This window comes from Sinocyclocheilus anshuiensis, unplaced genomic scaffold (genome assembly GCF_001515605.1).
Source record: "Sinocyclocheilus anshuiensis isolate Anshui unplaced genomic scaffold, SAMN03320099.WGS_v1.1 scaffold976, whole genome shotgun sequence".
NCBI lineage: Eukaryota > Metazoa > Chordata > Actinopteri > Cypriniformes > Cyprinidae > Sinocyclocheilus > Sinocyclocheilus anshuiensis.
The window spans coordinates 1,106,791-1,132,654 of record NW_015552538.1 but is presented as its reverse complement, the minus strand read 5'-3'; the positions used below and the strand labels follow the sequence as shown (position 1 = coordinate 1,132,654).

At 36.8% G+C, this 25,864-nt stretch overlaps 1 protein-coding gene across 1 annotated transcript in view; it reads right to left on the bottom strand.

Annotated features, from left to right (window-relative positions):
• Window positions 1-25,864, bottom strand: part of thsd7ba (thrombospondin, type I, domain containing 7Ba) — a 221,917-nt gene that overhangs the window by 45,223 nt on the left and 150,830 nt on the right. Inside the window, exons 11-14 of the mRNA XM_016454293.1 lie at window positions 18,620-18,735; window positions 15,197-15,329; window positions 11,518-11,621; window positions 2,985-3,176 (exon numbers count right to left, since the gene is read on the bottom strand). Coding sequence (XP_016309779.1) covers window positions 2,985-3,176; window positions 11,518-11,621; window positions 15,197-15,329; window positions 18,620-18,735 — 545 coding nt within the window. The remainder of the gene's footprint in view (window positions 1-2,984; window positions 3,177-11,517; window positions 11,622-15,196; window positions 15,330-18,619; window positions 18,736-25,864) is intronic.

Genomic DNA, 25,864 nt, shown 5'->3' with positions numbered 1-25,864 from the left:
GAATTCCCCCTTAATTATTGAGCATAATTTCATGTTAGACACAGTATTACCAATGAAAACATTTCCAAATGAAGCCAAAATAGAATTGGTGACTGCAGTGGTGGACAGTAACAAAGTATTTTTACATTGTTACTGGACTGAATTACATTTTTGAAAGTATCTGTAAGTATCTGTGAAAGTATTTTCATTTTGAGAAACATTCACTTCACTACATTGCAAAGCATAATATCAGACTTTTCACATTTCACACACAATAAGTATACAGTGGGTACGGAAAGTATTCAGACCCCCTTCAATTTTTCACTCTTTGTTATATTGCAGCCATTTGCTAAAATCATTTAAGTTAATTTAATGGCTGCAATATAACAAAGAGTGAAAAATTGAAGGGGGTCTGAATACTTTCCGTACCCACTGTATACTGTACGTTTAAATTACAAAATACACATTGATCAGTCAGAAATTTTTACCTTTAATACATAAGTGCATTAAAAATCAAATACTTTATTACTTTATACTTTTACTGGAGTAATATTTTATTGGGGTATCTGCACTTTTACTCAAGTACTTGATATGTGTACTTCATCCACCACTGGTTGAGTGTCCCCGAGCAACACACAAAAGAGCTGAACCCAAATAAGTCTGTATAGAATAAATCCTATTTATGAATAAATTGGTTGAATAAATAATTCAACGACTCGCTCATAAACAGTCACTTGTTTTATTTCTGAATGAATCATATGGTTTAAACAAATCTGTCGAGTGAATGATTCTTTGACTTCCTCATAAACATTCTAACTGTCAGTATCGGTCTATCAGGAGGAGGCCTCTATATACAGTATACAGAGAGCGTGTGAGATGGACACAGAGACAGAGGCAAAGAGAAACTCACACTCTCACTGGTGTCCAGAAGTTTTCTGAGAAGTGTTTGCCAGGCTCCATCTGTTTTTGGTGTACAGAGGCGGTCAGTGATAGAAAACGGCTCTAACAGTGTGAAATCTCTGTCAGTACACTGCAGCCTCACTGACAATCTGCTCTCTGCTTTCACTGCATGTGTGAGAGTATGTGCATATGTATATAACACACACACACACACACACTTGTCAACAGTGACGATTCATTATTGATGACACCTCCAGAAACCAACACCTGCTGGATATTGTGCATTCAATTAAGCAAGAAGCACAGACTTTTTTTAAGGCTTCATTTCTGTCTTTTTTTTTTGCTCTTGAATTTCTAGGTTGAAATCTGACGTATTAGCTTGTGATCGCCTTTGATGTGGGATTTCCTAAAAGTATGAGGTGAAGAAAGCCTTTGAAAGTTTTTCTGACACAGTGAATACGTCACATTGTGAGACGTGCAGGATCTTAATGAGAGCCAATCATGATTTTTATGCGAACAAACTAACTAAAGAAGAAAGCACTGCAGTGATTCTCCAACAGACAGCTCCAAATCTGCCTGTAGAGCAGTTCACAGCAGGTCTCTGATCTCTGATGATAGACAGGACTGTCAAAATATGTTGGGTAGGTGCAGTAACGCTAAAGGAAAGAAGAGGAGGACATTTAATGAAATAATTAATGTTAATTCTCCTCAGTGGTACTGACTGGAGCACTGAACTCAAAGTTGACTTTAAACGACTTCCTTTTCCAATACCAATCTTTAGCTGATTATGCTCAGCTGAGGAAAAAACTAAAGCTGACTTGTCTGTCTTACTCCCTTTGTTAAAATGATAATCCTCAAGTGATACTACAATTGTGACACTCGAGAATCCATTGTACATCTTGGCACTAGCTCTCAAAGGATTTTACAAATACGCCACTAATTTGTACCCGACCTTGTCAGGATATAAACAAGCTTATCGACTTGCCACGGTATAAGGATTTAGCTCATTCACTGTCGCAGTATTTGTCTTGTTGTGTGACTTTTCCATTCTAAACACTAAACAAACATCCTGCGGACTGTAAGAAATTAATATAATTAACCTTGCTCTTATATTTCCTGAGGAAAATGACAACTACATATTTGATAAAACATGACAGAGCACATCAACACATATATACAGTACCTACATGATAATTTAAAGTACTTTTTTCCTTCTTTATATATTTGTATATTTATGAAAAAATAAGCAAAATCAAATCTTTAGCATTGTACAACCAGTTTACTTAACATGTTGTTCAAACATTTTTTTACACAGAATTAGATGTATTAATATAAAAATATAATCCAGTATTTTCCAGTGAGACAAACTAAATTATACTATAAATTTATACATTTATAGTTTTACTCCTTAATCATGTATTATTTTTCTACATTATTCTACATTATTTTGTACATATATTTTCACCTATTTTATTTATACAAACAATTATTTCTACATTTAAAAATATATAAATTAAATACATTTGTATGTAAAAAAGAGGAAATAAATATGAAATAAATAAATGTAATAATTCACAAATAGTAAAGTATAAGTATGGTATAAGTGTCATTAGAAAATGTCTCATTAGAACATGCAATGTATTTCCATCTACACTTTTTGACTTGTTTGTTTGTTTGTTTAAAAAAGTTATATTAGGTATATTAGGCTGCTGTCACTTTAAGACCTCGTGCATGGATCCAATATATTGATATATATCCATTTTTAACTGTTTACATTTACTGTACTTAGAATATATCCGAATGTGTTTATATGAATTCTCACCAAAACAGATACATTTTTGTGCATTTGACCATTCAAGCAAAATAAGCCACAAAAGAGAACTAGTTCTAGTCTAGATAAAGCTAATGTTACAGCCTCTTGGATCAACCAGGAGTTACGCAGCTTGCTAAAGAATATAATGGTTAATGCACAAACCCTTTGTTTACCAGTCTCATAGCCTTTTCCCATTAGTGTAATTAGCACATAAGGTGTGGAGCTGTCATAATACATGTTACATATTCACAACTTTGTGAATCACACTTTTAGTTTTCTCAGTGGATCTAACCTGTTAGTGTGCGTTTGCGGGTACGTCGGCTCCCACAGGCAGAGCATTCAGAGAATTTCGACCAGGAGCTGAAGGTGCAGTCATCCTTGCACGGCACCCAGCAGCTCCTGAAGCGTGACGGCATCGGCCCGGCCCACCGGAGACACTCTGACATGGCTGCCATCTCATCATACTCGTCCACACAGCTCACTCCTGACAAGACAAACACATCTTTAATACAACAGCTCATTTGTAGTTATTGATGCTTACTTAAAAAAATGTAATAAACATTGCTTACACCGTAAGTCATTCTACACTTCAGTCAACACCAATCCAATCAGCCTCATTTATGGACAGAAAATAGGTAGCATAACCATTCCTCAGGAATTAACATGGATGTAAATTCATGGAAATGTATTCGCAGCCGAACTGTGCACGGTATGGACACTAAAAGCCATTAACTTTTCCCCTTAACTCTTTCTTCTACTGCTCTGATTTCGCATGGAAATAGTCCTTCTCTGTGTCACCGCCACTGAGGGACGATAAATGATATGCTTGGCAAATGTGAAGCCGCCTGTTACCTTTTCAGCACACTGCATCCATTCCACCCACAAGGCGATGTATTCCTTGCAGACAGCAGAGATTGTGCCGAGGACTTTTCGCTCACTGACTTAAATTTGCCACTCTGCCTTACATGATGACATGTTTTGACACAGTCCTCCACAGCATGGCTTGCCTCCACTCAGCTGAGGCTTTTCATGGGAGCACAGTTAACACATAGCTGTAACGAAGGCACTTGAAGGAAACTTTTCAGACTAAATAGCAGGTCTTAGGATTGGTTGAGCTCTCATTGTTTCCACAGAATATCTCTGACGAACGATTAAAAACACCTTAATTTCTCCATTGACCAAGACATTACACAATATTTAATATAGAAAAAAAAAACAAGTGGATTTAATATATGCTGTATATGTAAAAAAAAAAAAAAAAGTATAATTATAATTACATGATTTGAATTATGTATAGAGTAGTATGTATGTAGAGTATTTACATTGCCAAGAAACTGTATTAACATACAACTCCACTGATAGGGGCCACATGTTTTTATACACTACGGTTAAAAAGTTTGGGGTTGGAAAGAATCTTGTTCAACAAGGCTTCATTTATTAGATCAAAAATACGGTGAAAAAAGTAATATTGAGAAATATTTTTACACTTTAATATAACTTTTCTATTAGAATACAGTATATTTTAAAATGTACTTTATTTCTGTGATGGCAGTTGAATTTTCAGCATCATTACTCCAGTCTTCCAGGTCGCATGATCCTTCAGAAGTCATTCTAATATGCTGATTTGCTGCTTATTAATATTAAAAGCAGCTGTGCTGCTTAATGTTTTAATGTGAAAACTGATACGTTTTCAGGATTCTTTGATGAATAGAAAGTTTAGAAGAACAGCATTTATTTGAAATAAATTCTGTATTCTAACATCAAAACATGTTTTACTGTCATTTTTGACCAATTTAATGCATCCCTGCTAAATAAAAGCATTAACTTCTTAAAAAAAAAAAAAAACATTACTGACCCCAAACTTTTGAATGGTAGTGTGATAAAGAGATCCTCAGACGCTGTCTTTTTTATTCCTCACCAGCTATCTAGTGACTAGCAGTTCTATTCCAAATTAATCAAATCACCCATGCCTACTGATAAACGCAAATGTAGTTAACCATGTTAACTAACATACTGTAAAAACAGTTGTCCTGGAATCACAAATACAGGTGTTTTGTACCTTAAACCTGCAAAATGAGGATAACAACACTACATTCTGAAAGATTAAAGGAATGCGGTGGACAGATGTAGACAAAGAAACATATTTAAGGTAAGGTAAACTGTGTCACTAAACTGCCAAATTTACATTTCTCACCTCTCACAATGGTACATTGTTAACATTTCTCATGCTCTTGGGCTCATTATAAAAGTTTTTCTCTTCTAATTAAAACTTTATATTTCCAAGCTAGAAGACCTTTATGTCAGTCTATAGCAGGATGAGCTTCCGGCAAAAAAGCTTCCGGCTGAGTGTGGTAGCATTATAGTGATTTTGTAAGCCAATACATTTTTGGATGTATAGGGAAAATTCTTGTTTATATTAATACCATAGAACCTTTTTATAATTATTTTATATTATAATGTAACTATTATATTTTTTATATATATTAGAATCCTTTAATTGATTTAATTAAATCATTTAATTAAATAAAATAAATACATTAATTAATAAAATAAATTGTATTTATTTAATTATTAAAACAATATATTCAGTTTAGTTCCCCCTTTAAAAATAATGTATTAAGAGTCATACTAAATGCATTTAGAAAAAGTACCATGTTACCATGAGCCATGTTATGTATGTTACCATGTTTTTTTGGATCCATGACAATATTATGTTTTTTTTGTGTCATAGTGTTCTTTGAAGCACCATATTTTACTGTCTGATACCATGACTGAACAACAGTACTTCCACACTACTTTTTGGCAGTGTAAAAAGAAAATAAAAAAACAAGAAATAATACAGACTTCTTCATTTCTTTTACAAAAGAGTACCTAAAAAAACCAAAAACATTTATGCACTTTATTGCGCACAAAGAAGACATTTTTATAGTTATTTCAGCTACCGTGAGCCTCCATGCCCAGAGTTTTTTTTTTTGGCTAGTTTTTAGTACAGTAGGTTTTCACTCTCAACTGCATATGCCACATTGATAATTAATAATGTACTGATTCAGATCTGTAGGAAATAAAATTCCAACCCTTGCAGATTTGTGCCAGGCAGTCTCCGAACACAGAAGAGAGGGATCAATATAGAGATTAGAATGTAGAACAAAGACCCTGTGCATGTTGAAGTGCCACTTTAAAAGCCTAAATTAAATTTGACTCAAATCCGCACGAACACCACCTTCCCCAGGGCAATGCGATGCTGTTCTCTCAGAAAGTAACCCTCTGATGTCTTTGAAGAGGCATACATGTACACATATGCCTTTAACACATCTTATTGATTCCTATTTGAATTTTAAATTTTGTTCTCTGACCAAAGTGTTTGCCCTCTCCACTTCAGAGTAACGTGGGTGGAGATGGTATACAGTCGTAGGATGGTGTTTTAATAAAACATCAGTTTGCTTTTGTTTCTACAGTCATAAAAATTACATATTCAGATTATGATCGCAAAGGCACTTTATCTGTATTTTCGCACTCGAGCACAGTTTGTTAGCTCTACAGTATATGCATGATTACTGCAAAACCAATCTTACTGTATGGCTGATTATTAAATATTATATTAGATTTTTTATTGCATTTATTTTTTTGAAAATTAATACTTTTATTCAGCCAGGGTGCATTAAATTGCTCAAAAGTGACAGCTAAGACATTAATGATACAAAAGATTTCTATTTCAATGCTGTTCTCTACAATAATATTAAGCAGCACAACTGTTTTCAACATTGATAATAAATAGAAATGTTTATTGAGAACCAAATCAGCATATTAGAATGATTTCTGAATGATCACGTGACTCTGAAGACTGGAGTAAATTAATGGCTGCTGAAAATTCGGCTTTGCCATCACAGGAATAAATTACATTTTAAAACACATGAAAATAGGAAACTGATATTTTAAATAGTAATAATATTCTTAATATAACTGTTTTTACTGTATTTTTGATCAAGTAAATGCATTATTGGTGAGCATTAAAGAGACTTCTTTTAAAAACATTAAAACATGTTTTTTTTAAATCTTACCAATCCCATAACATTAAATACTCATTTGAGTTCAAATTATTATAATAAAGCGATTAGTGGTCATTATACTAAAATATTGAATGATGCGACTCATCAGAATCAAGAGAACTGTGTAGCATATGATGTACCTAAAATGACATTGTGCACATGATTGAATATTGATTCAGAGCATTTTGCCCTTCAAATTCAAATGTTAAATGTGAGATGTGAGAAGAGATATTTATCTTTGTTACTCTTTAGAATTTCATATGCCTCCCAGGGTAGACATCAGTTTCTCCCTCCTACTCTGTGTCTACTAGCTTCCTTTTCTTCCTCACACTCGTTCCCGGTTACCACAGTGCCCCAGAGACAGAAAGGTTGACAGTAGTGACATTCTGATTGGAGCGCCCAGGCTGCCCATTTTTAGCACAATTATTTCCCCTCTCTCCTCCATTTCTATACCACTCTCTTTCAATTTATCTCGTCTCCCTATTGTTAACATTTTATTCTTATCTTGGCTCATGACAGGGATCAACTTAATAATGCAGCCACTTACAAAGGTGACAATGTTTGCTGACTACTCAAAAGGACACGACAGAGAACTTTTTTTGGCGCTTAAAAAGACTCTGTCAGACTTGCCAGCTAAGCTCCTCAGTACTCATTAACAGCACAGGCCGAGTGCACAAAACCCCCCCGAAGACGACTCTTTTCATTAGAGTAACCCTTTCATGTGCTCCTAAAATTAAGGTCTTGATATGTGGGAATCTAAGCCCAATTAAATGACTACTGAAGCTCTTCACAACACCAACAGGCACTGTGAAAGACACTCCCACAGCCACTCCATAATAATGGGAACTGATCAATAGACATTTTAATCCATAAATTGAGACGAAGTTTGCATCATCACCTGGTCGCCGGGAGGAGGTGGAGTCTTCTGTGCAGTGGTGCTGTTTTGTATGTGTATGTGTGATGTAATCAATATATGCACCTTCTTAAATACACCCGACATGATTTAATGGGCACCAAAGAGTTGCTCAATTCAAAACGTCCAAAATAAGATTTAAAAAAAAGTACAAGCCAAGTGTGAAACGACAAAGCATCGAACACCGGCAGCAAAAATTCACCCTAAAAGTACTCACTGTACCCCAAAAATGATGCAAATTTCTGTCAGCTAATCCACAGCAAATTCAAAAATACTCCAGTCATTGACATGCTATAATGCAAAAATACAACCCATCTGATAATACAGATTTCTGCATGTGCAGGTTTTGTGGACTATGACAGGAGTGTTCGTTGTACTGTTGGTTGCTAGTAGGGGGTTCATTGTGCAAGAACACATACTAGAGACCAACTCTACAGTGACTTGATGACCTCCAAAGTGTTAAGCGTTGTCAGTGTGAGCGCTGCTGCCTACACTGAAATTCAGTCATACATTTTCAATGAGAGCTGGTGATTTGAGGCGATATGAATGACAGTGACTGCTGGCAGTGGGACACAGGTGAGTAGAGTTGAACTTTATACAAACAAGCAGTGACAATGCCACCCTCCAGTGTGATTTCACTAGTGATCATAGCAGGTATTTATATGCAAAGTGTGGATCAAAAACAGCATGTAAAACTATTATGATGAATCACCTTATCCTTTTAGGTTCACAGAATATTGACTTCAGAAAATAATTAGGTTGATCTGATTATATTTACTAAATAAATTAAATATTTACTAAATATCTTCAATGCCATTGCCAAGATATTTGATTAATTTGAAATGATAACTGATAATATTCTGTGTGATATCTGATGCTGTTATTCAACTTTCTTCATACACTACCATTCAAAGGTTTGGGGTCAATACAATTTTTAACAAAATTAATACTTTTATTCAGAAAGGATGTATTATATCCATAACATTGATAAAAAAGTAGGAGTAAATACAATAGTAAATGGAATATTAAAGATTTAAACAAGCATGATTTCTGAAGTAATGTTGCTGAAAATTCAGCTTTGCCATCACAGGAATACATTTTAATTTTGAAATAATATATTAAAATAAATATTAAAATAAGAAACAGCTATTTTAAATATTTCACAATATTATGTTTTTTTACTGCATTTTTGATCAAATAAATCAGCCTGGATTAGCATAATTTTACTGACCCCAAACTTTTGAATGGTGTGTATATAATAGCATATTGTTAAATAAATAAATAAATATAGCCATTGTGTATTTATTTGCCTGTTACAATTTTTATATGGTGGTTAGGTTTAGAGTAAGGATGGTGTTAATGGCTCCAAAAAAAATAAATAAAATAAAATAAAAATGTAACTATTCAAATACATTTCTAATATAAGTAATATAAAGGGTTAATACAATTTTGTTTGTTTGTTTCTAAAGCTGTGCATATATTATAGATGCTGTCAATACATCCCTACTGTCCGTTATAGCATATGTGCACAAAACACACAAAAACGGGCATGTAAACATTATACGTGAATAGTAATGAGATCAGACCAGACCAGACTACCAATAAGAGGGCGACAGCGGCGGTCACGTGATCACCAACAGACGCAGTCACTCATATCACCTCACATTTTCAACTCTCACTGAAAACTAATGACTTCTGGTTGCTCTGTCGCTGTAAATCTGTCTGCGAAAGCACAATACGTGTGAGGTTCGCGTTAGTTTTGCAGAGGTATCTGTCTTTCTGGTTCATTTAGTGTAATTTACTGCATTGCCTTCTAGCCCTGTTATTTATTTTGGAGGATGCTGATAAAGCAAGTGTTCTCGAACACAGCAGGACTCTGCTGCTGGCTCATTTGCATCTGTGTGGCAGTGAGCGTCTGTGTGCCTGTCTCAAGCCACCACTCCACCTGAGTACGCCAAGCATAATCAAATTACACCAGCCGGGGATGCTTGCCTAAAATACAACAATAAATCATCCGGGTACATAAACAACCTGCGTAATTTTTAATCACTAGACTAAAACAAGAGCTTATTGCAGTTGTGGTGGCGGTACTCGCTGTTAGGTCTCGTGGAATAAAAAGCAGGAACGAATCGGTGAACATTCGTAAATTAGCCGGGATTTATTGTTTACTTTAATTTAGGCCCTCGTGCGGTGAGATCCAAGGGGAGGTCAACAGTATGTCAAGTGCTGGTTTAAATAAACCATGAAATTCAATCTGCACACAAGTAAGAGCTCGCTGCAGTCCATCTTCATGTAATCCGTATCCTAACCTTGCTGTGGGGGGACTCGTACTATAGCAGCTAGTTACTGCTGGCTATTTGAATCTTCCATTGCAGGATAACATTTACACAGACTTATTATTTCTAATGAATGGCCTCATTAATTTTAATGAATGCACTCAATATCTGGAATAATACTGACCTTTGACTCGGCACAAAAATGTCAGCTTTCTTCCATTGTACCAATATGATATTCTGATAAACCGGGGAAGGTCAGTAAAATGTCATACTACATTGTGTCTAAATGTAATAACTTCTGGATACAATCATTTAGTTTAATTTGATCTCAATAAATTCAAGGTTTCTGTGAAAAATACGTAATGTTTGAATATTATTGAAGATGTTTGAAAAATCCATTTATTAGTCTTCCAATTTTGAATTATCATACTCTTTTACATTAACGCTTTATAATAACTACAATACGTCATTATCAAATATAATATTTAACATGTACATTCAAATAGGAATACAGATATTTTCATATAAATCAAAAATATATTATATTTTAATTATTTGAATGGAAATAGAACTAATGACCTTTGAAGCGTTATGAAATGCACTTATGGTCATCAACAACCTATGAATTAAAGTACTGATATCTATTATATATTGATATTTATACAAGTGTTTTTTGAATAGGTGGTAACACTTTATAGGGAACGATTCTCACTATTAACTAGTTGCTTATTAGCATGCCTATAATTAACATATTGGCTGTTTATTAGTACTTATAAAGCACATATTCTGCATGAGCATATTCTACATCCCTAATCCTACCCAATACCTAAACTTAACATCTACCTTACTAACTATTGATAAGCAGTAAATTAGGAGTTTATTGAGGCAAAAGTCATAGTTAATGGCTTGCTAATGGCGAGAATTGGACCTTAAAATAAAGTGTGACCGAATAGGTTTCAACATTTCTGAAAAATTCTGATATTTAACTGTAATGACACATACTTCATCAGAAACTGTACTGAAATTAATCCAATTCATTTCTGGAATAATACTGACATTTTCATATGTTGAGATTTTTACACTGAAAAAACTATGGTGTTAAACACACTGAATTAAACGTGAAATTTTGAAAGAGGAAAGACTGGAATAGTATTTTCTTGTAAAACATTTAAATAATCTTTGTTTTATTTACAACTTCAAACAAATCTTTTTTTACAGTAAAGATCACAGAGAAAACACATATACAGAACAGCCCCGTAAATCAAAAAGTATGGTTATGTGACTTCACACTTTTTTTTAGTTTTTTTTTAAGCATGTCACCTGTGCCCTAAAGGCAGAGTGTTTCTCTTTCATTGTGTGTGATGTTTGACAGCTTTCACTTCCATTCTGTCATAATCACACCGGGGCTGCAGCATGCTGCATTAACACTTCACACACTGTACAGTGCCAGTGAACAAAGCAGAGCTCAAAGCCATGAACACAGCCATATACGTACACAGTGATGCATATAGCTCAGAGGGAGAGCCACAGAGGTGGCTATTTAGTGTACCATGAGAACCCACTCTTTTACATAAAGCACAGTTCTCTTACCTCTCATCTCTAATCCTTTGCCACACGATTCACTGGCTCCCGTCATTCCCTGCTGGACAGAATCTGGGACCAGAGTACATGGATGCCATCTGTGTGTCTTCCATCTGAAAAAGAGATGAAGGTTTATAGTGATGGTTTGATGTTAGAAAAGAAACCCCAGCATTGCTGCCAGGAAATACATTTTTAATGCATTTTTACAGTCCAAGACAGGCACTTATAACTATACTAGGTATTATTTAGATATATATAAAATACGAAAAATAATACAAAGATGTACACATGTAAGCAGACCTTTCAGTATAAATGCAATATATATCAATAGAACTCCGTTTACAATACTTAAACCAGTGTTAACCAGTCTTTTATGACACATGGAATTAAATGTCTTTCTATTCAGGGCCTATAACAGGAAAATGACTTTCACTCCATGTGACCCAGGTCTTGCCTTGCAAAATAGAAAAAAAAACATGTGACTGTTGAATAAATCCTATAAACCACTAGTAATGAAGTGCTGCATTAAATGAATGACTTTGTTTCAGCATACTAAACAGTTTCTGTCAGGGATCTGGGTCTGGTGGTTCTTCCTCTCACCACCAGAGGTCGCCATTTCCCATCCTCCCAGACTCTTTTTCCTTCACTCCACTCACCTGTTTTCTCATTACCTCATTAGTGATTGATTTGTCCCAGCTGTTTACCTGATTACCTCTTCTTCATAAGCTCCCTGTGTTTTCTGTTCTGGGCTTGTTTGTCTCACTTAGGTGTCGGTGCACACCTTTGATTTGTGTCTACCCTGTGCTCAGTTTATGTCTCGTGGTGAGCATTTGTGTACTCTGGCGTTTTCCCCTTCGGGGTGGTTTCATTTGTGTTTTTGTGTTATTTTGTGAATTCTAAATAAAGAACCCCATCTGCCTGCACTTGAGTCTTCGCCACTTCCGTACCGTGACAGTACAAACGAGCCATTTGAAGACTCAGCGGCGATGGGGATTTTTTTATATCCAGCTCCCGGACGACCGAGGATCCAGACCCTTGCCAATGGGCCGCATCCCTGCCCACAAGACAATCGCCCCTTTGGGCTGTACGCCGAGGACCTCTTCGACGCAGACCAGGGGATAGGGCTGGAGGAGAACACCCTCATCCACCTGTTTCTAGCAGGCCTGGACGAGCCCGTCAACTGGGAGGAGCTGGGGGAGCTAGAGACGTGGTCCTATTGGGAGATGGTCGACCACATAATCTATTTACGGGAGGTGGAACTGCTGGAGGGTGGCAGTCTCGGAGGTCCCAGAACCTCCTCAGGTCGTGTCGGCCACTTCCGGGTTCGGGGGGGTCAGTCTCTGAACATCCCGGTCTGAGACGCAGCGTGGAGGATCCACCGCTGATGTCGGTGAGGAAGGCGATGGCCCGAGGCGGCTGGGCCTGTTCACAATGTTTGCAAAGTGGATGTGCCCGCTCCGGATCCCCTCGAAGCGGCGGTGCCCGCTCACAATGCTCCGGAAGCGGCGGTGGCCGCTCTCAGTTCCCCCGAAGCGGCGGTGCCCGCTCATGATGTTCTCAAAGCGGCGGTGCCCGCTCACAAGGCTCCGGAAGCGGCGGTGGCCGCTCTCAGTTTCCCTGAGGCGGCGGTGGCCGCTCTCAGTTCCCCCGAAACGGCGGTGCCTGCTCATGATGTTCTCAAAGTGGCGATGCCCGCTCACAAGGCTCCGGAAGCGGCGGTGGCCGCTCTCAGTTCCCCCGAGGCGACGGTGTCCGCTCCTCAGAGTTTCGAAGCGGCGGCGGTGGGCGCTCGCAGCTCCCCCGAGGTGGCGGGGTCCACTCATAGTTCTCACGAAGAGGCGGAGCCCGCCATTTCCCGTTCCCAGGCAGCAGCCTCACACACACCGCGGTGGTGGCCTCTGGTTCTGCCCTGGGTCCCCATCCCGCCGGCTCTGCCCCAGTCCCCAGGTCCCCCTCTACCACACAGACCCGGGACACCTTTGATTTGTGTCTACCATGTGCTCAGTCTATGTGTCGTGGTGAGCATTTGTGTACTCTGGCGTTTTCCCCTTCGGGGTGGTTTAATTTGTGTTTTTGTTATTTTGTGAATTCTAAATCAAGAACCCCATCTGCCTGCACTTGAGTCTTCGCCACTTCCGTACCGTGACAGTTTCTTGTCAATAGTTTTAATTACAAGGGATTTTAATGGCGGATGCCAATGCTGACCTCTAGAGATCAGAGTGGTCAATGGCTAATATGAATCTAATACATTCACTAGTTCACTGCAAATACATGTTTAAAAGTGCAAATATTCCATGCAGGCTATAAATGAATTTGAGTGTATTTAATATTAGATCATTAAGCCTGCATGCATAAAAAGAACAAAGAAAATGCTGCTTAAAATTATTGTAATTTATACTACAGGGCTGTTGAATGCTAGAATCTGATTGAACGGTTTATGAACTTCTAAGGTGTGCAATTATTTTCAGGGAAACGCATGGCTAAAGTAGTTCCAGGCAGGTTTTGACCCCATCACATGTCCCGATCACTTCGCCAAATTATTTCAGTTATGTCAAAGGTCCTTACAGCCTACAACAGTAGAAGAATCAAAACCCACAACAACACTTAACAGTCAAATAAATATAGTAAACAACAAGATAAAAATGACAAATTATTTCAATGTTTTTGCCAAGAAATTACGTTGTATTATGTACCATCAATGGCTCAAGCCTCTGTTTATAACTAGATCTAAAATTACATTTTGGAATTAGCAACGGAGGCACTTTAAGGACAAAAACCTGATGAATATCTTGAAATCATCTGAACCATGTGAGTTGTGTTAACTGTAGTATAAGCACAATAACTGACTCAAGTCCATTGAATTATTAAAAAATAATGCACACCCAAGGCTCCACTTTGCGTCATGGCTGCATCACCACCTCAGGTGTGCATTGATTTCTAATAATGCAACGACCCATCGTCAATTATTCCATACGAACATGCAAAAGTTTGGTAACATTTTTTATTGTTTTAATGTCTTATTGACATATAGAAATCTTTTGTAATAATGTAAGTCTGTTACTTTTGAACAATTTAATGCATCGTTGTTAATCGTTTGAATGTTAGTATATGTCAGCTGCACTGCATTTATTCAACAATGCCCTGTGACTTTTCATGCATGCAGAAGCATTGATTGAGGTTTATTTGCATGGTGTAAAAGCATGAAAGAGTCACATAATGCTCCAGAGCCAACAGTGTTTGTTTGTTTGTTTGTTTGTTTAAATGGGGCAAAATGACAGAAACAAAATGCTATCTGTTGTAACTATGACTGTGTTAAAAATCAACCTGCTTCTATTTGTGAATAAACTTGGCAGAATAACAATTTAATAAGTTATTACGACTGAAAATCGCATTCACATATATTCATGAGTCGGAGAAACTCGCAAATAGCTTGGCATTTACTTGCGCAGTAAATTACAGCTACAATGTGTGACTTGTGTATTTTGAGGATAGTATTGTAAACTTACAAAAACAGCATATAATATATTTATTCATGCATTTCAGTGCATGCGATTCTGAACTGCTGTGCGCATTTGTAAATGGTTTTGATACTATCAACTCGACAAAACTAAAACTGACTGGACCGCAAACATTGTATCAGTCTAGCTGACAAGTTGGTAAACCACTAGTGCAATTGCAGTTTATTCACCTGTAAATAGGACAAACCAGAAGAGCCTCACATTCTCTCTCCTCATATAAAGTATCTGGACACTCTTGACCCCCATTGGCCGCCCGCTGGATGATGATCCTGTATCGTGACTGCGAGGGCATGCTGCTGTTCACTGCACAGTACACACACAAAGAACACATTACTTTCACCCATCTTTCACTTTATTAGTATTCTGACAGCGATTACCACAGCAGGAACAATTCAAAAAGCTCTTTAGATAAGAGGTAATGATATGATTCTCTGGTGGAGTTCACTTCCTGTTCCCTGTATGGATCCTAAGCTGATGTAATGGCTTCATTTAACAGACATTGTAAGGCTCATTACACATTGCTAATTACTAAAAGACTGATAATAGCACAATTAAGAAGGTGCTCTCATTAACAGAAGACCCAACAGGGTAAAGCACACTATTTACAGAGGGGATATCAGTTATTTAAAAAATTTCTTCAAATGTTACCATTTGATTCAATCATAATGAATGCCTGTTTACTGGTTTCTTTAGTGGAAGTAATTGTCAATTAATAGTCTCATTAAAGTGTAATAAAACTGTTCTGTGGGTTAGAAAAGCCCCTACTGAGAATGAGCTACATGTATGTGGTCTGGCTTTTACCATGTTTGCAGCAGAGGTGAAAGATATCACATCCTAGCAGTTTCAAGCGTGTGAAAGTGTAAATCCTGTTTTCATTATCAACACACTGTCCTCATGGAGGTAATTAATTCTAGATTCTAATAACAAACTCTGTAAATATTGTGCTTTTTCTCTTTGGAAAAGAAAGAAATTATTAGATAAGAGAGAGCTGATATGACAAATTATTAGGCAATGTAGTTTTCAATCAAATGAAATGGAATATTCCTGGTTCAACCACAGCATTTGCGGCATTTTTTTAAAAGCAAAAATCAATTTATAGAAAGGCACTTACAGTAAATGTAAATGGGGCAACACAATAAACTCATGTAGTTTATTTTGTACTTTTTATTCAAAGTCCCTTTTAAAGAAAGACAGTTCACTCTGCAGCCATAGTTGCTTAAATTCTTATGCCCAAATGGACTCATCCTAAAGTCTTTTAAAACACATTTATTTATTTACTGTGGAAAGAAAGTTAACACAGGTTTTTCTATACTATAATTTATAATGTCCTTTCAAGAGCTTAGGTTACCAAAATTTTCAGTTAATAATAACATATTTCAGTCTTTTCAAAAAGTTATTGCATGGCTTCAGAAGACAAGGAACATTGTTCACAAGTCTTATGGACCAATTTTACGATACATTTGAGGTGCTTTTTTTGGTCTTGGAGCTAGATATACTGTACATTACTGTTAAAAAGTTTAAGGTCAGTAAGAATTTTTTAGATTAATCAATACTTGTATTCAGAAAGGATGCATTAAGGCGCTTTCGCACCACGTAGTTCAAGGAACTTAGTTCTAGGAACTAGCCAGCAGGGTGGCTCCTAGAGAACAATTTCTCCCTCGACAGCGACATCTTTATTCGCGGCATTTACAATGGAGGACACCGTGATCGGAGCTGTTTTTGTTGTGTGTCGTAGGTTTCATGATAACGGAGATGGAATGTAAACGCACAATTTACAAGATAGAAAGAGCATGAAAATCTGACTAAATCTCCTATGACAACTTGTAGTGCTATCATCGAGGCTGAGAAAAGAATACAACGCTGCATACAACAAATGCCGTTATAGCCGTTTTCCATGTTCGTGGAAAAAATATTTTTACATGGCTTTGTAAAAATGCCGGGTAGCCGGTGTTTCGTATGCGTTTGGCCAATCAGTGTACACTTACATCACTGGTAGCCCCTATAGAACTGTTTTAGACCCTACTCTGAAGTAGGAGCTAATTTAGTTCCCCCAAACGGAGTTCCTAGAATTAAATACGTTCCTAGCTCCTGTGGTGCAAACACGTCTAAATTGGGTACTTCTGCCAATAGTTCTAGGAATTAGGTTCCTCCGGTGTGAAAGCCCCTTTAGTGACAGTGAAGACATTTATAATGTTGCAAAAGATTGCTATTTCCATTAAATGTTTAAATTAGGGCTGTGCAAAAAATCAAATGCGATTTTCATGCGCATCTCATCAGTAAAGCCACTTCTGGTGATTAGTAGTAAATCTCCAGCACGTGCTTTCAGATGGAGCGGCATTTACTACACAGAGCCGTAGTTCACTGACAAGCTACACAAAATCGCATTCAAAATCGGCAATGAATCGCCTGCGATTCTGTGTAGCTTGTCAGTGAACTAAGGCTCTGTGTACTAAATAGGGTTGGGTATCGTTACAAATTTTCCGGTTCCGATTCCGGTTCCATTTAAATGAACTTTTTTTTTTTTACTATTTTACCTTCATTGAATGTAGTGTTGCTGGAAGGTAGTAAGTAATGTTGAGTAATGCTAGTCCATCAGTCACATGTGCTTCAAAGTTGATGTTTTTTTACACTATCAATAACATTTTTGCTTTTCAAGCAGGAATAAGCTGGTTGGCCAAATAGTCCCTTGAGGGCTAAGACACTTGTTTATTTCCCTAAATTAATGAAATATTAACTGTTATACTTATAACCATGTATACACACTCCATAAAGCCCCTATTTTACAAATAATAATGCAATCAGGAGATGGTGTGATGCAATGAGTGGTTTCCACATTTTTAAACATTTAAAATGAATGAAAACAACGTGCACAGTTATCAAAGACGCGAGTGCGCATACAGTCATGGAAAACGATGTGTTCTGCAGTTAAAGATGTGGCGCGTCTGTGGAGTGCGCGTCATGGGAAACAATGTGCTCAGTAATTAAAGAGGCAGGGCGACATTTCTGTTATTTGGTTTGTGACATCCTTTACGGGAAACGCCGGCACAAGGCTGCTCACAGCGCTTGGTCACGTGTCGCACCAGAATCGTTTTCGGAACCGAAACTTAGAAATTGCTCACGGTTCTGGTTCTTTTCAAAAAACAGAACCGGTTCTGAATAAGAACCGGTTCTCGGTTCCCAACCCTAGTAGTAAATGCCGCTCCATCTGAAAGCACGTGCTGGAGATTTACTACTAATCACCAGAAGTGGCTTTACTGACAAGATTCGCATGAAAATCTATTTCAATTTTTTGCCCAGCCCTAGTTTAAATTATTTTTGAACTATCTATTCACCAAAATATAAAGTTTCTGCAAAGACTTATTTAACAAAAATATGTTTAAAAAAAATGACCGACCCCAAACTTTTGAACAGTGTGTAACTTTTGAAACAATGGTAAGAGCTGAGTCAATAAAAAAAAAATAAAAGCATGCCGTTTTGGAAGGACATGAGGGTGAGTAAATAAACACTTTTTATTTTCAGGTGAACTATCCTTGTAAGTGAGGTACCACTGAAATGTCACAGCTAAAGGTTGTGTGAAGAGATTGAATCAATACCTGGCAGGCATGTGGTAGGGCAGGTTGTCCATTCACTGAAAGGAGTCACAATGCAATCTTTCTTACAGGGCAGTAAACAGGGTTGAATGGTGTCTGGTCGGGCAGATTCTGGACACCTATGACACACACACACACACACACACACACACACACACACATGGAGAACAGAGAGAAGGAACATTTTTTTCACGATCAGTGATAAGCTGTCTTGAATCACACCACAGTCGCTCTGTCCTTGACCTTCTAGCATAGGTGCAGATATCATCTGTGCTGACTGTAAGTACTGCTTGATTTACTGTACCCCACAAACCAAGACATTATCATGCACAGATACAACACAGTTACAATGACACTATCTGAGTAACACAAGATCACGACCACATTGTAGGGGAAGTTGATGTAATATTTATTGTGTCTTACCAGCAGAACCTGCAGCTGATCGTATCTGAGTGAGTATACGGTAAAGGTGAATTATTTTGGTATGAGTGACAAGAAGCGAGAGGTTATGTGAGCCTTTATATTTCTTAAGAGAGCGAGATAAGAGAGAACGCCCACACAGCTCTCTAGACTGTACTCTCTCACCTAATGGAAAGTGTGTTTATCATCTGGCTCTGTACAATTCTTGATTCTGATTGGTCAATCAGTGTTTTAAGGCCATGTGTTTTTGTGTAATGACTCCATATTTGTCAACCGATTTCCATCATTCAATTCTGCAAAAAAATAGTAGTAGGACCATGCAGTACCATTCAAAAGTTTGGGGTTAGTAAGATTTTTTTTTAAAAGACGTCTCTTATGCTCACCCAAGCTGCTTATTTGATCAAAAATACAGTAAAAACTGTAATTTTGTGAAACATTATTACAATTTGAAATAATTGAAATGTATAAAAAAAAAATTCTACAAAAATTATTCCTGTGATGGCAAAGCTGAGTTTTCAGCATCTTTACTCCAGTCTTCAGTGTCTGATTGCTGCTCAAGAAACATTTCTTTATTTCTGATATGTCAGCAGCCATATCACCCTGCAGCACAAGATTGGTTGCCCACTGAAGCTAAGCAGGGTTGAGCCTGGTCAGTGGCTTCATCACTCTGTCTCCTCTCCACCAATAAGCTGGTGTGTGGTGGGCGTTCTGGCACACTGTGGCTGCTGTCGCATCATCCAGGTGGATGCTGCACACTGGTGGTGGTTCTCCCCTTTCTCCCCTTCTATGTAAAAGCGCTTTGAGTGCCCAGAAAAGTGCTATATAAATGTAAGGAATTATTATTATTATTATTTTGTGAATACATATTTTGTTTATTTTTTTGTTTATTTTTTAAACAGTTGTGTTGCCTAATATTTTTGTGGGAACCATGATAGATTTTTTTCAGGATTCTTTCATCAAAATAAAGTTCATAATAACTGCATTTATTTGAAATAGAAACCTTTGTGACATTATAAATGTCATAACTGTCAAAACTGTTATACATTTTTTTCTTCATTTTTTTGATTTAACGCATCCTTGCTGAATAAAACACTTAATTTTAATAATAAGAAAAAAATCTTACTGCCTCCAAAACTTTGAACAGTAGACTGCAACTTTGTCTTGACAATATGGATGGGTGACATAACTGAAAAAAAAGTCAAAGTTTCTAGTTATTGATTAGTTTTAGTTATTTAATATCAACAGAATTTCAATTGTCATCTGTGGAAAAAATAAGTACACCCCAACATTTAGTTTCCATGGGGTGTACTTTTTCACAACAGTATACCTGTTTCATACCTCTCCTAGCGCTCTGTGGTATTGGTTTCTTCTAACATATTAAACAAAATTTTACTTAGATCAATATTTCATGCACATCGATTTATTTGGTAAACAGCCATGTTGCAGGAGGGATAATGACATTCTCCCTGGTGAATATATAAGGGATAACGTACAGGCAGCTGGTCATTTTCACAAAACAAACCCCTTCAGGGTGAAACGAGAGCCATTATTTTGCAATAATGACTGGATGACTGTACATGATCTCTTACATATGCACCAGGGTGTGTGTCCTGCTGAGGAGTCTGTCTCATGCATGTCCTTGTATGTGCATGCTTTTGTTTAAGTGCATGTTGCCCCATAGAGAATGTCCAACCCAATGAGCTGGATTCTGGACATTTCCTTTCCAGGCTTGGTTCATTTCCCAGCATGCAGCAGCTCTAAAGAGAGGCAGCAGGGCTCAGCAGGGCTCTACCAACTACAGGCTTTGGAGACCAGCAAACAGGACACATCAAAGCAGGGGACAAGAAAGAACAGAGGCATGAATCATCTGTATCTCGCTCACTTTTGTGCTCTGTGGAGCAGAATGTCATTACAGAGGGCAATCACCCAAAGGCAATGATGCTACAGAGCTTTAGGAAAGGAACAAAAGAGTGGGTGGAGGATAAATGCAAGAAATCAGTAGAAAGAAAGACAGAACAAAGGAGACATCATAGATGACAATAGGTTGACTCTGTCTTTGCCTCTACATGGAAACAAAGCATGAATAAAGTGTGAGTATGGAGTGTTCCAACATAAAATTTAATTGGATGAGACATGTTTGTAGCCATTGTAAAAGCAAGCATTAAGTCACATGACAAAAACAATGAGACTGAGACAAGATTTTGTTTTCATTCCAACACAGCAACTCTGACTCAACCAATGGCATACATTTGGTCAGATTAATTCCAAAAATCATTGTTGCAATTTGTTGAGGCAAGTGGTGCAGAAATTACACATTTCTGCTAAATAATATTAATATTAATACTTTAATTATATTATTAAAACCATCTGATTTATATGGTTCATTACCCTATCTGTTGTAAAAAATAATTAATGGAAGAATTATGATTATGATTATTATTATTATTTTTTTTCCAGTTTTATCATATTGCTGTTGCCAATTCAGAAGCACAGATGACATTTCCACTATATTATTATTATTAATAATAATAATAATAATAATAATAATATATTTCATTATTCTGTCTTTTGGCAAATTACTTTTACTACGATTATTATTAATACTAAATACAATTATTTTTTAACACTATTTTATCATATGGCTGTTTCTGTAGTTTTAGAAAATCAATAATTCATCCAATGCCTTGGATTAAAGTGATTCCATTTATTAAAAGACAAGGCAGGAAATTATGTGGCAATGGAGAGAGTGTGGAGAGCAGCAGTGAAGAGAGAAGACAGGAAATGAGGGGGAAATAGGATCTGAAAAAATCTTACAGCTTAAAGTCCCCCTGTAATCAAAAATTGTATCCCTTAAAACTCATCTTTGTTCATCAAAATGACATATTTAAATGTTTTTTCTTGTGAGAACAGAGGCATGAATCATCTGTATCTCGCTCACTTTTGTGCTCTGTGGAGCAGAATGTCATTACAGAGGGCAATCACCCAAAGGCAATGATGCTACAGAGCTTTAGGAAAGGAACAAAAGAGTGGGTGGAGGATAAATGCAAGAAATCAGTAGAAAGAAAGACAGAACAAAGGAGACATCATAGATGACAATAGGTTGACTCTGTCTTTGCCTCTACATGGAAACAAAGCATGAATAAAGTGTGAGTATGGAGTGTTCCAACATAAAATTTAATTGGATGAGACATGTTTGTAGCCATTGTAAAAGCAAGCATTAAGTCACATGACAAAAACAATGAGACTGAGACAAGATTTTGTTTTCATTCCAACACAGCAACTCTGACTCAACCAATGGCATACATTTGGTCAGATTAATTCCAAAAATCATTGTTGCAATTTGTTGAGGCAAGTGGTGCAGAAATTACACATTTCTGCTAAATAATATTAATATTAATACTTTAATTATATTATTAAAACCATCTGATTTATATGGTTCATTACCCTATCTGTTGTAAAAAATAATTAATGGAAGAATTATGATTATGATTATTATTATTATTTTTTTTCCAGTTTTATCATATTGCTGTTGCCAATTCAGAAGCACAGATGACATTTCCACTATATTATTATTATTAATAATAATAATAATAATAATAATAATATATTTCATTATTCTGTCTTTTGGCAAATTACTTTTACTACGATTATTATTAATACTAAATACAATTATTTTTTAACACTATTTTATCATATGGCTGTTTCTGTAGTTTTAGAAAATCAATAATTCATCCAATGCCTTGGATTAAAGTGATTCCATTTATTAAAAGACAAGGCAGGAAATTATGTGGCAATGGAGAGAGTGTGGAGAGCAGCAGTGAAGAGAGAAGACAGGAAATGAGGGGGAAATAGGATCTGAAAAAATCTTACAGCTTAAAGTCCCCCTGTAATCAAAAATTGTATCCCTTAAAACTCATCTTTGTTCATCAAAATGACATATTTAAATGTTTTTTCTTGTGAAAATAATTTTGTCATGCCTTAAAATAGCTTGAATGCAACTCTACACCCTTGCCTCATTTACTATACGCGGATCTATGAATACGCAAATTAGCCCCGCCTCCACTCAGTCACACCAGCCAGGGCCTCCTGATCCACGGATAATGACTGATAAAACTATGTTTTTACTAGTGGACAACTACAGTGCACACTGTAACAGTCATTAAAGTTACTTACTTGATGATGTTGTGTCCTCAAAATGCCTTGAAGACTCGAATGCAGCCAAGTTTGTGATTCTTAATTTCGCACCCGCGAGCAATATGCGTGTAAAGTGCTGGAGAGGTGGGTCTGACTCCGGGCTACTTTTACACGGTTGCCACCGGTTATTATTCAAGTTAGCGGTTCTAAATTCATGTTAAACCACAGCTTCATGGGTTTTTTGCTCTATTTTATTTTTGGTTTTGTGGTGGTAATCCTATTGGTATATTTTGCATGCGATCTCTATGCTATGATCTCTATGCGCACCGTGTTTGTATAAATGGAGAGAGGGATATGCTAATGATAGGAATCTATCCCTTGACGTGATTGGTTATTGAATTGTGACGTAACAAACCGAGGGCTGTTTCAAACCGGGTTTCTGGGACTGCCTTTGGGAAACTACAGTTTTAAGGAAAAAATACTCAGCAATGGTGTTGATTAATGGATTGGCACATGGTTGGTATAAAAGCGAATTAAAAACACCACATAGACATCAAACAAACAACATAAAAAACTTGATTTTCACTACAGGGGGACTTTAAACTCGCATCATCCACATTTCATTGGTCACAATTAATAAAATAAATAAATAATCCTGTTCCATATAACTGTACTTATTAACATTATTAACATTAAATATCCTATGATTGGCTGACATCACGCAGCACTTTCACATTTGATGTTGACAGACAAATAGGTATCAGACAAACGTGTTGCATTGCACCTATATAGAACTTGGTTTGTTTTCCTCTTTATGCAAGGATAGCAGGGAGAGAGTATTAATAAAGAAGCGGTCTAGCAGCAGTAAGATAAACAAACATCTCCCTGTTGGGTCATTTCATATATCAGGCTGTTTAAATAGCTCAGCCCTGCTGTTTTAAATAAAGTGGAGATCTGAACACACTCCACCTACGTATGAAGCATCAGATGCTTCCACATGATGACAGAACACGTGCTATATAACTGATGCTCGCTTCTCGCTGCCTCCAGCACATGTGGCAGGGCACAAGGGATATGATATGTGTGTGACACAAACACATAAATTTACTCACCCCATCAAACACATACATGCTACAGTACATCCATCTGTGATTTATGCATTACATCTGTGAGTGAGAGCAGGTGTGTGTGTGTGTGTGTGTCAACTGGTCACTATAAACCAGAGTGTGATTTGTCCTCTCCTGACTGTAAAGAAGCCTAGATTACCAATTCATTTGTAAACACAGCGGTATTTGACACCTCTTTCTACTTAACATTCGCTGTGCTTTTCAAGCTCTTACAAACGCTCTCACACTATGAACTCAATGCAGGGTTTTTATTGCAAAAAACCCCCCAAAACATTCTTAATCAGTATGTTTGCCTTGTTTCTCAAGAAAAAAATATCAGGAAAAACAAAATACATTTACTTGAGAAGTAAAACTGTGTAATACATTAAAATTGGATTTTAGAGAAGTTTAAAAAGTCTATACTAAATGTTCTTTAATGCATGCTCTAAATAAACAATAATAAAAAAATAAAATAAAATAAAATAAAATAAAATAAAAATAGGGAAGCAGGTTTTCTGAACAGAGCTACTCTTAAACCCGCATGCAGTTTTGCTTCTCAGGTAAATGCATCTTGTTCCAAGTATGTTTAGAAATTGTTACTGATATGAGAAAAACTGGCATGTGATTCCAGACAGCTTCTCTCTCAGAACTGAGGTCAAGCCGAAACCTATAACCAGGCCAGTGAAATACACCAGTCCATAAACTCACATTTACGTTGGTGTCATTAATATAAAAGAAAGAAATGGATAAACGTAATATCTTCTCCATGCAATGCAATAGAACATTTTATCTTACCCAAAGTGCCCTTACAACACTCCCACAGGAAACATTTATCAAGGAAAGACCTGGGGCAACATGAACCTCCACCCCTCTCATACAGGAAACAGAGAGAATCAGTCAAGCCTGCATTCAGAGTCACTCACATCACAAGACTGAGAATATTGACAGACTCAATGTACAATATATGGTAAACCAAGCACTCTTCTCTTGAGAAAAGGTCAGGGAAATGTGAAACTCTTGAGAATCGCTTTCAGTTTTTACTGTACATTTCATTCATGGTTTGTAAAAGTACCACAACCTGCAGTAAACACCAGCAATATTTTTGAATCTCAGCTTTTGCTGCTCGAGCGAAGATGCTTGAATGCAAAACTATCAAAGAGGGATTTCAGGATTGCGTAGCAAAAATACGCGAAACACTAATTCCCAATTTTGCTGTTCACAGACGCATCCCAGAGAAGCAGATTCTAATAATATCTGCTTTATTTACTGCTCTGATCATACAAAATGTACATATATTTACAAAAGCTAGCAGAGGGAAATGTTTCCATGTGGGAAGTTCATTATTGACCAAATACGTGTATGTAATATTTGAAAACATCTATCTGGGAGAGAAAATGCTGACAATGTTTTAAAGACGAAGCTATAAAAATGGATGATCCCATAAAGGAAACAGGCTGGATTCAGGAACATTGTGAAACTTTTATGTCAGCACATATTTGATGAGGTATTTGAATGTATTTTACAAGGTGCTGGTTAAGCTGTTGTCATGTTTTTATATTGCCCCCCCCCCCCCCCCCCCCACACAAAA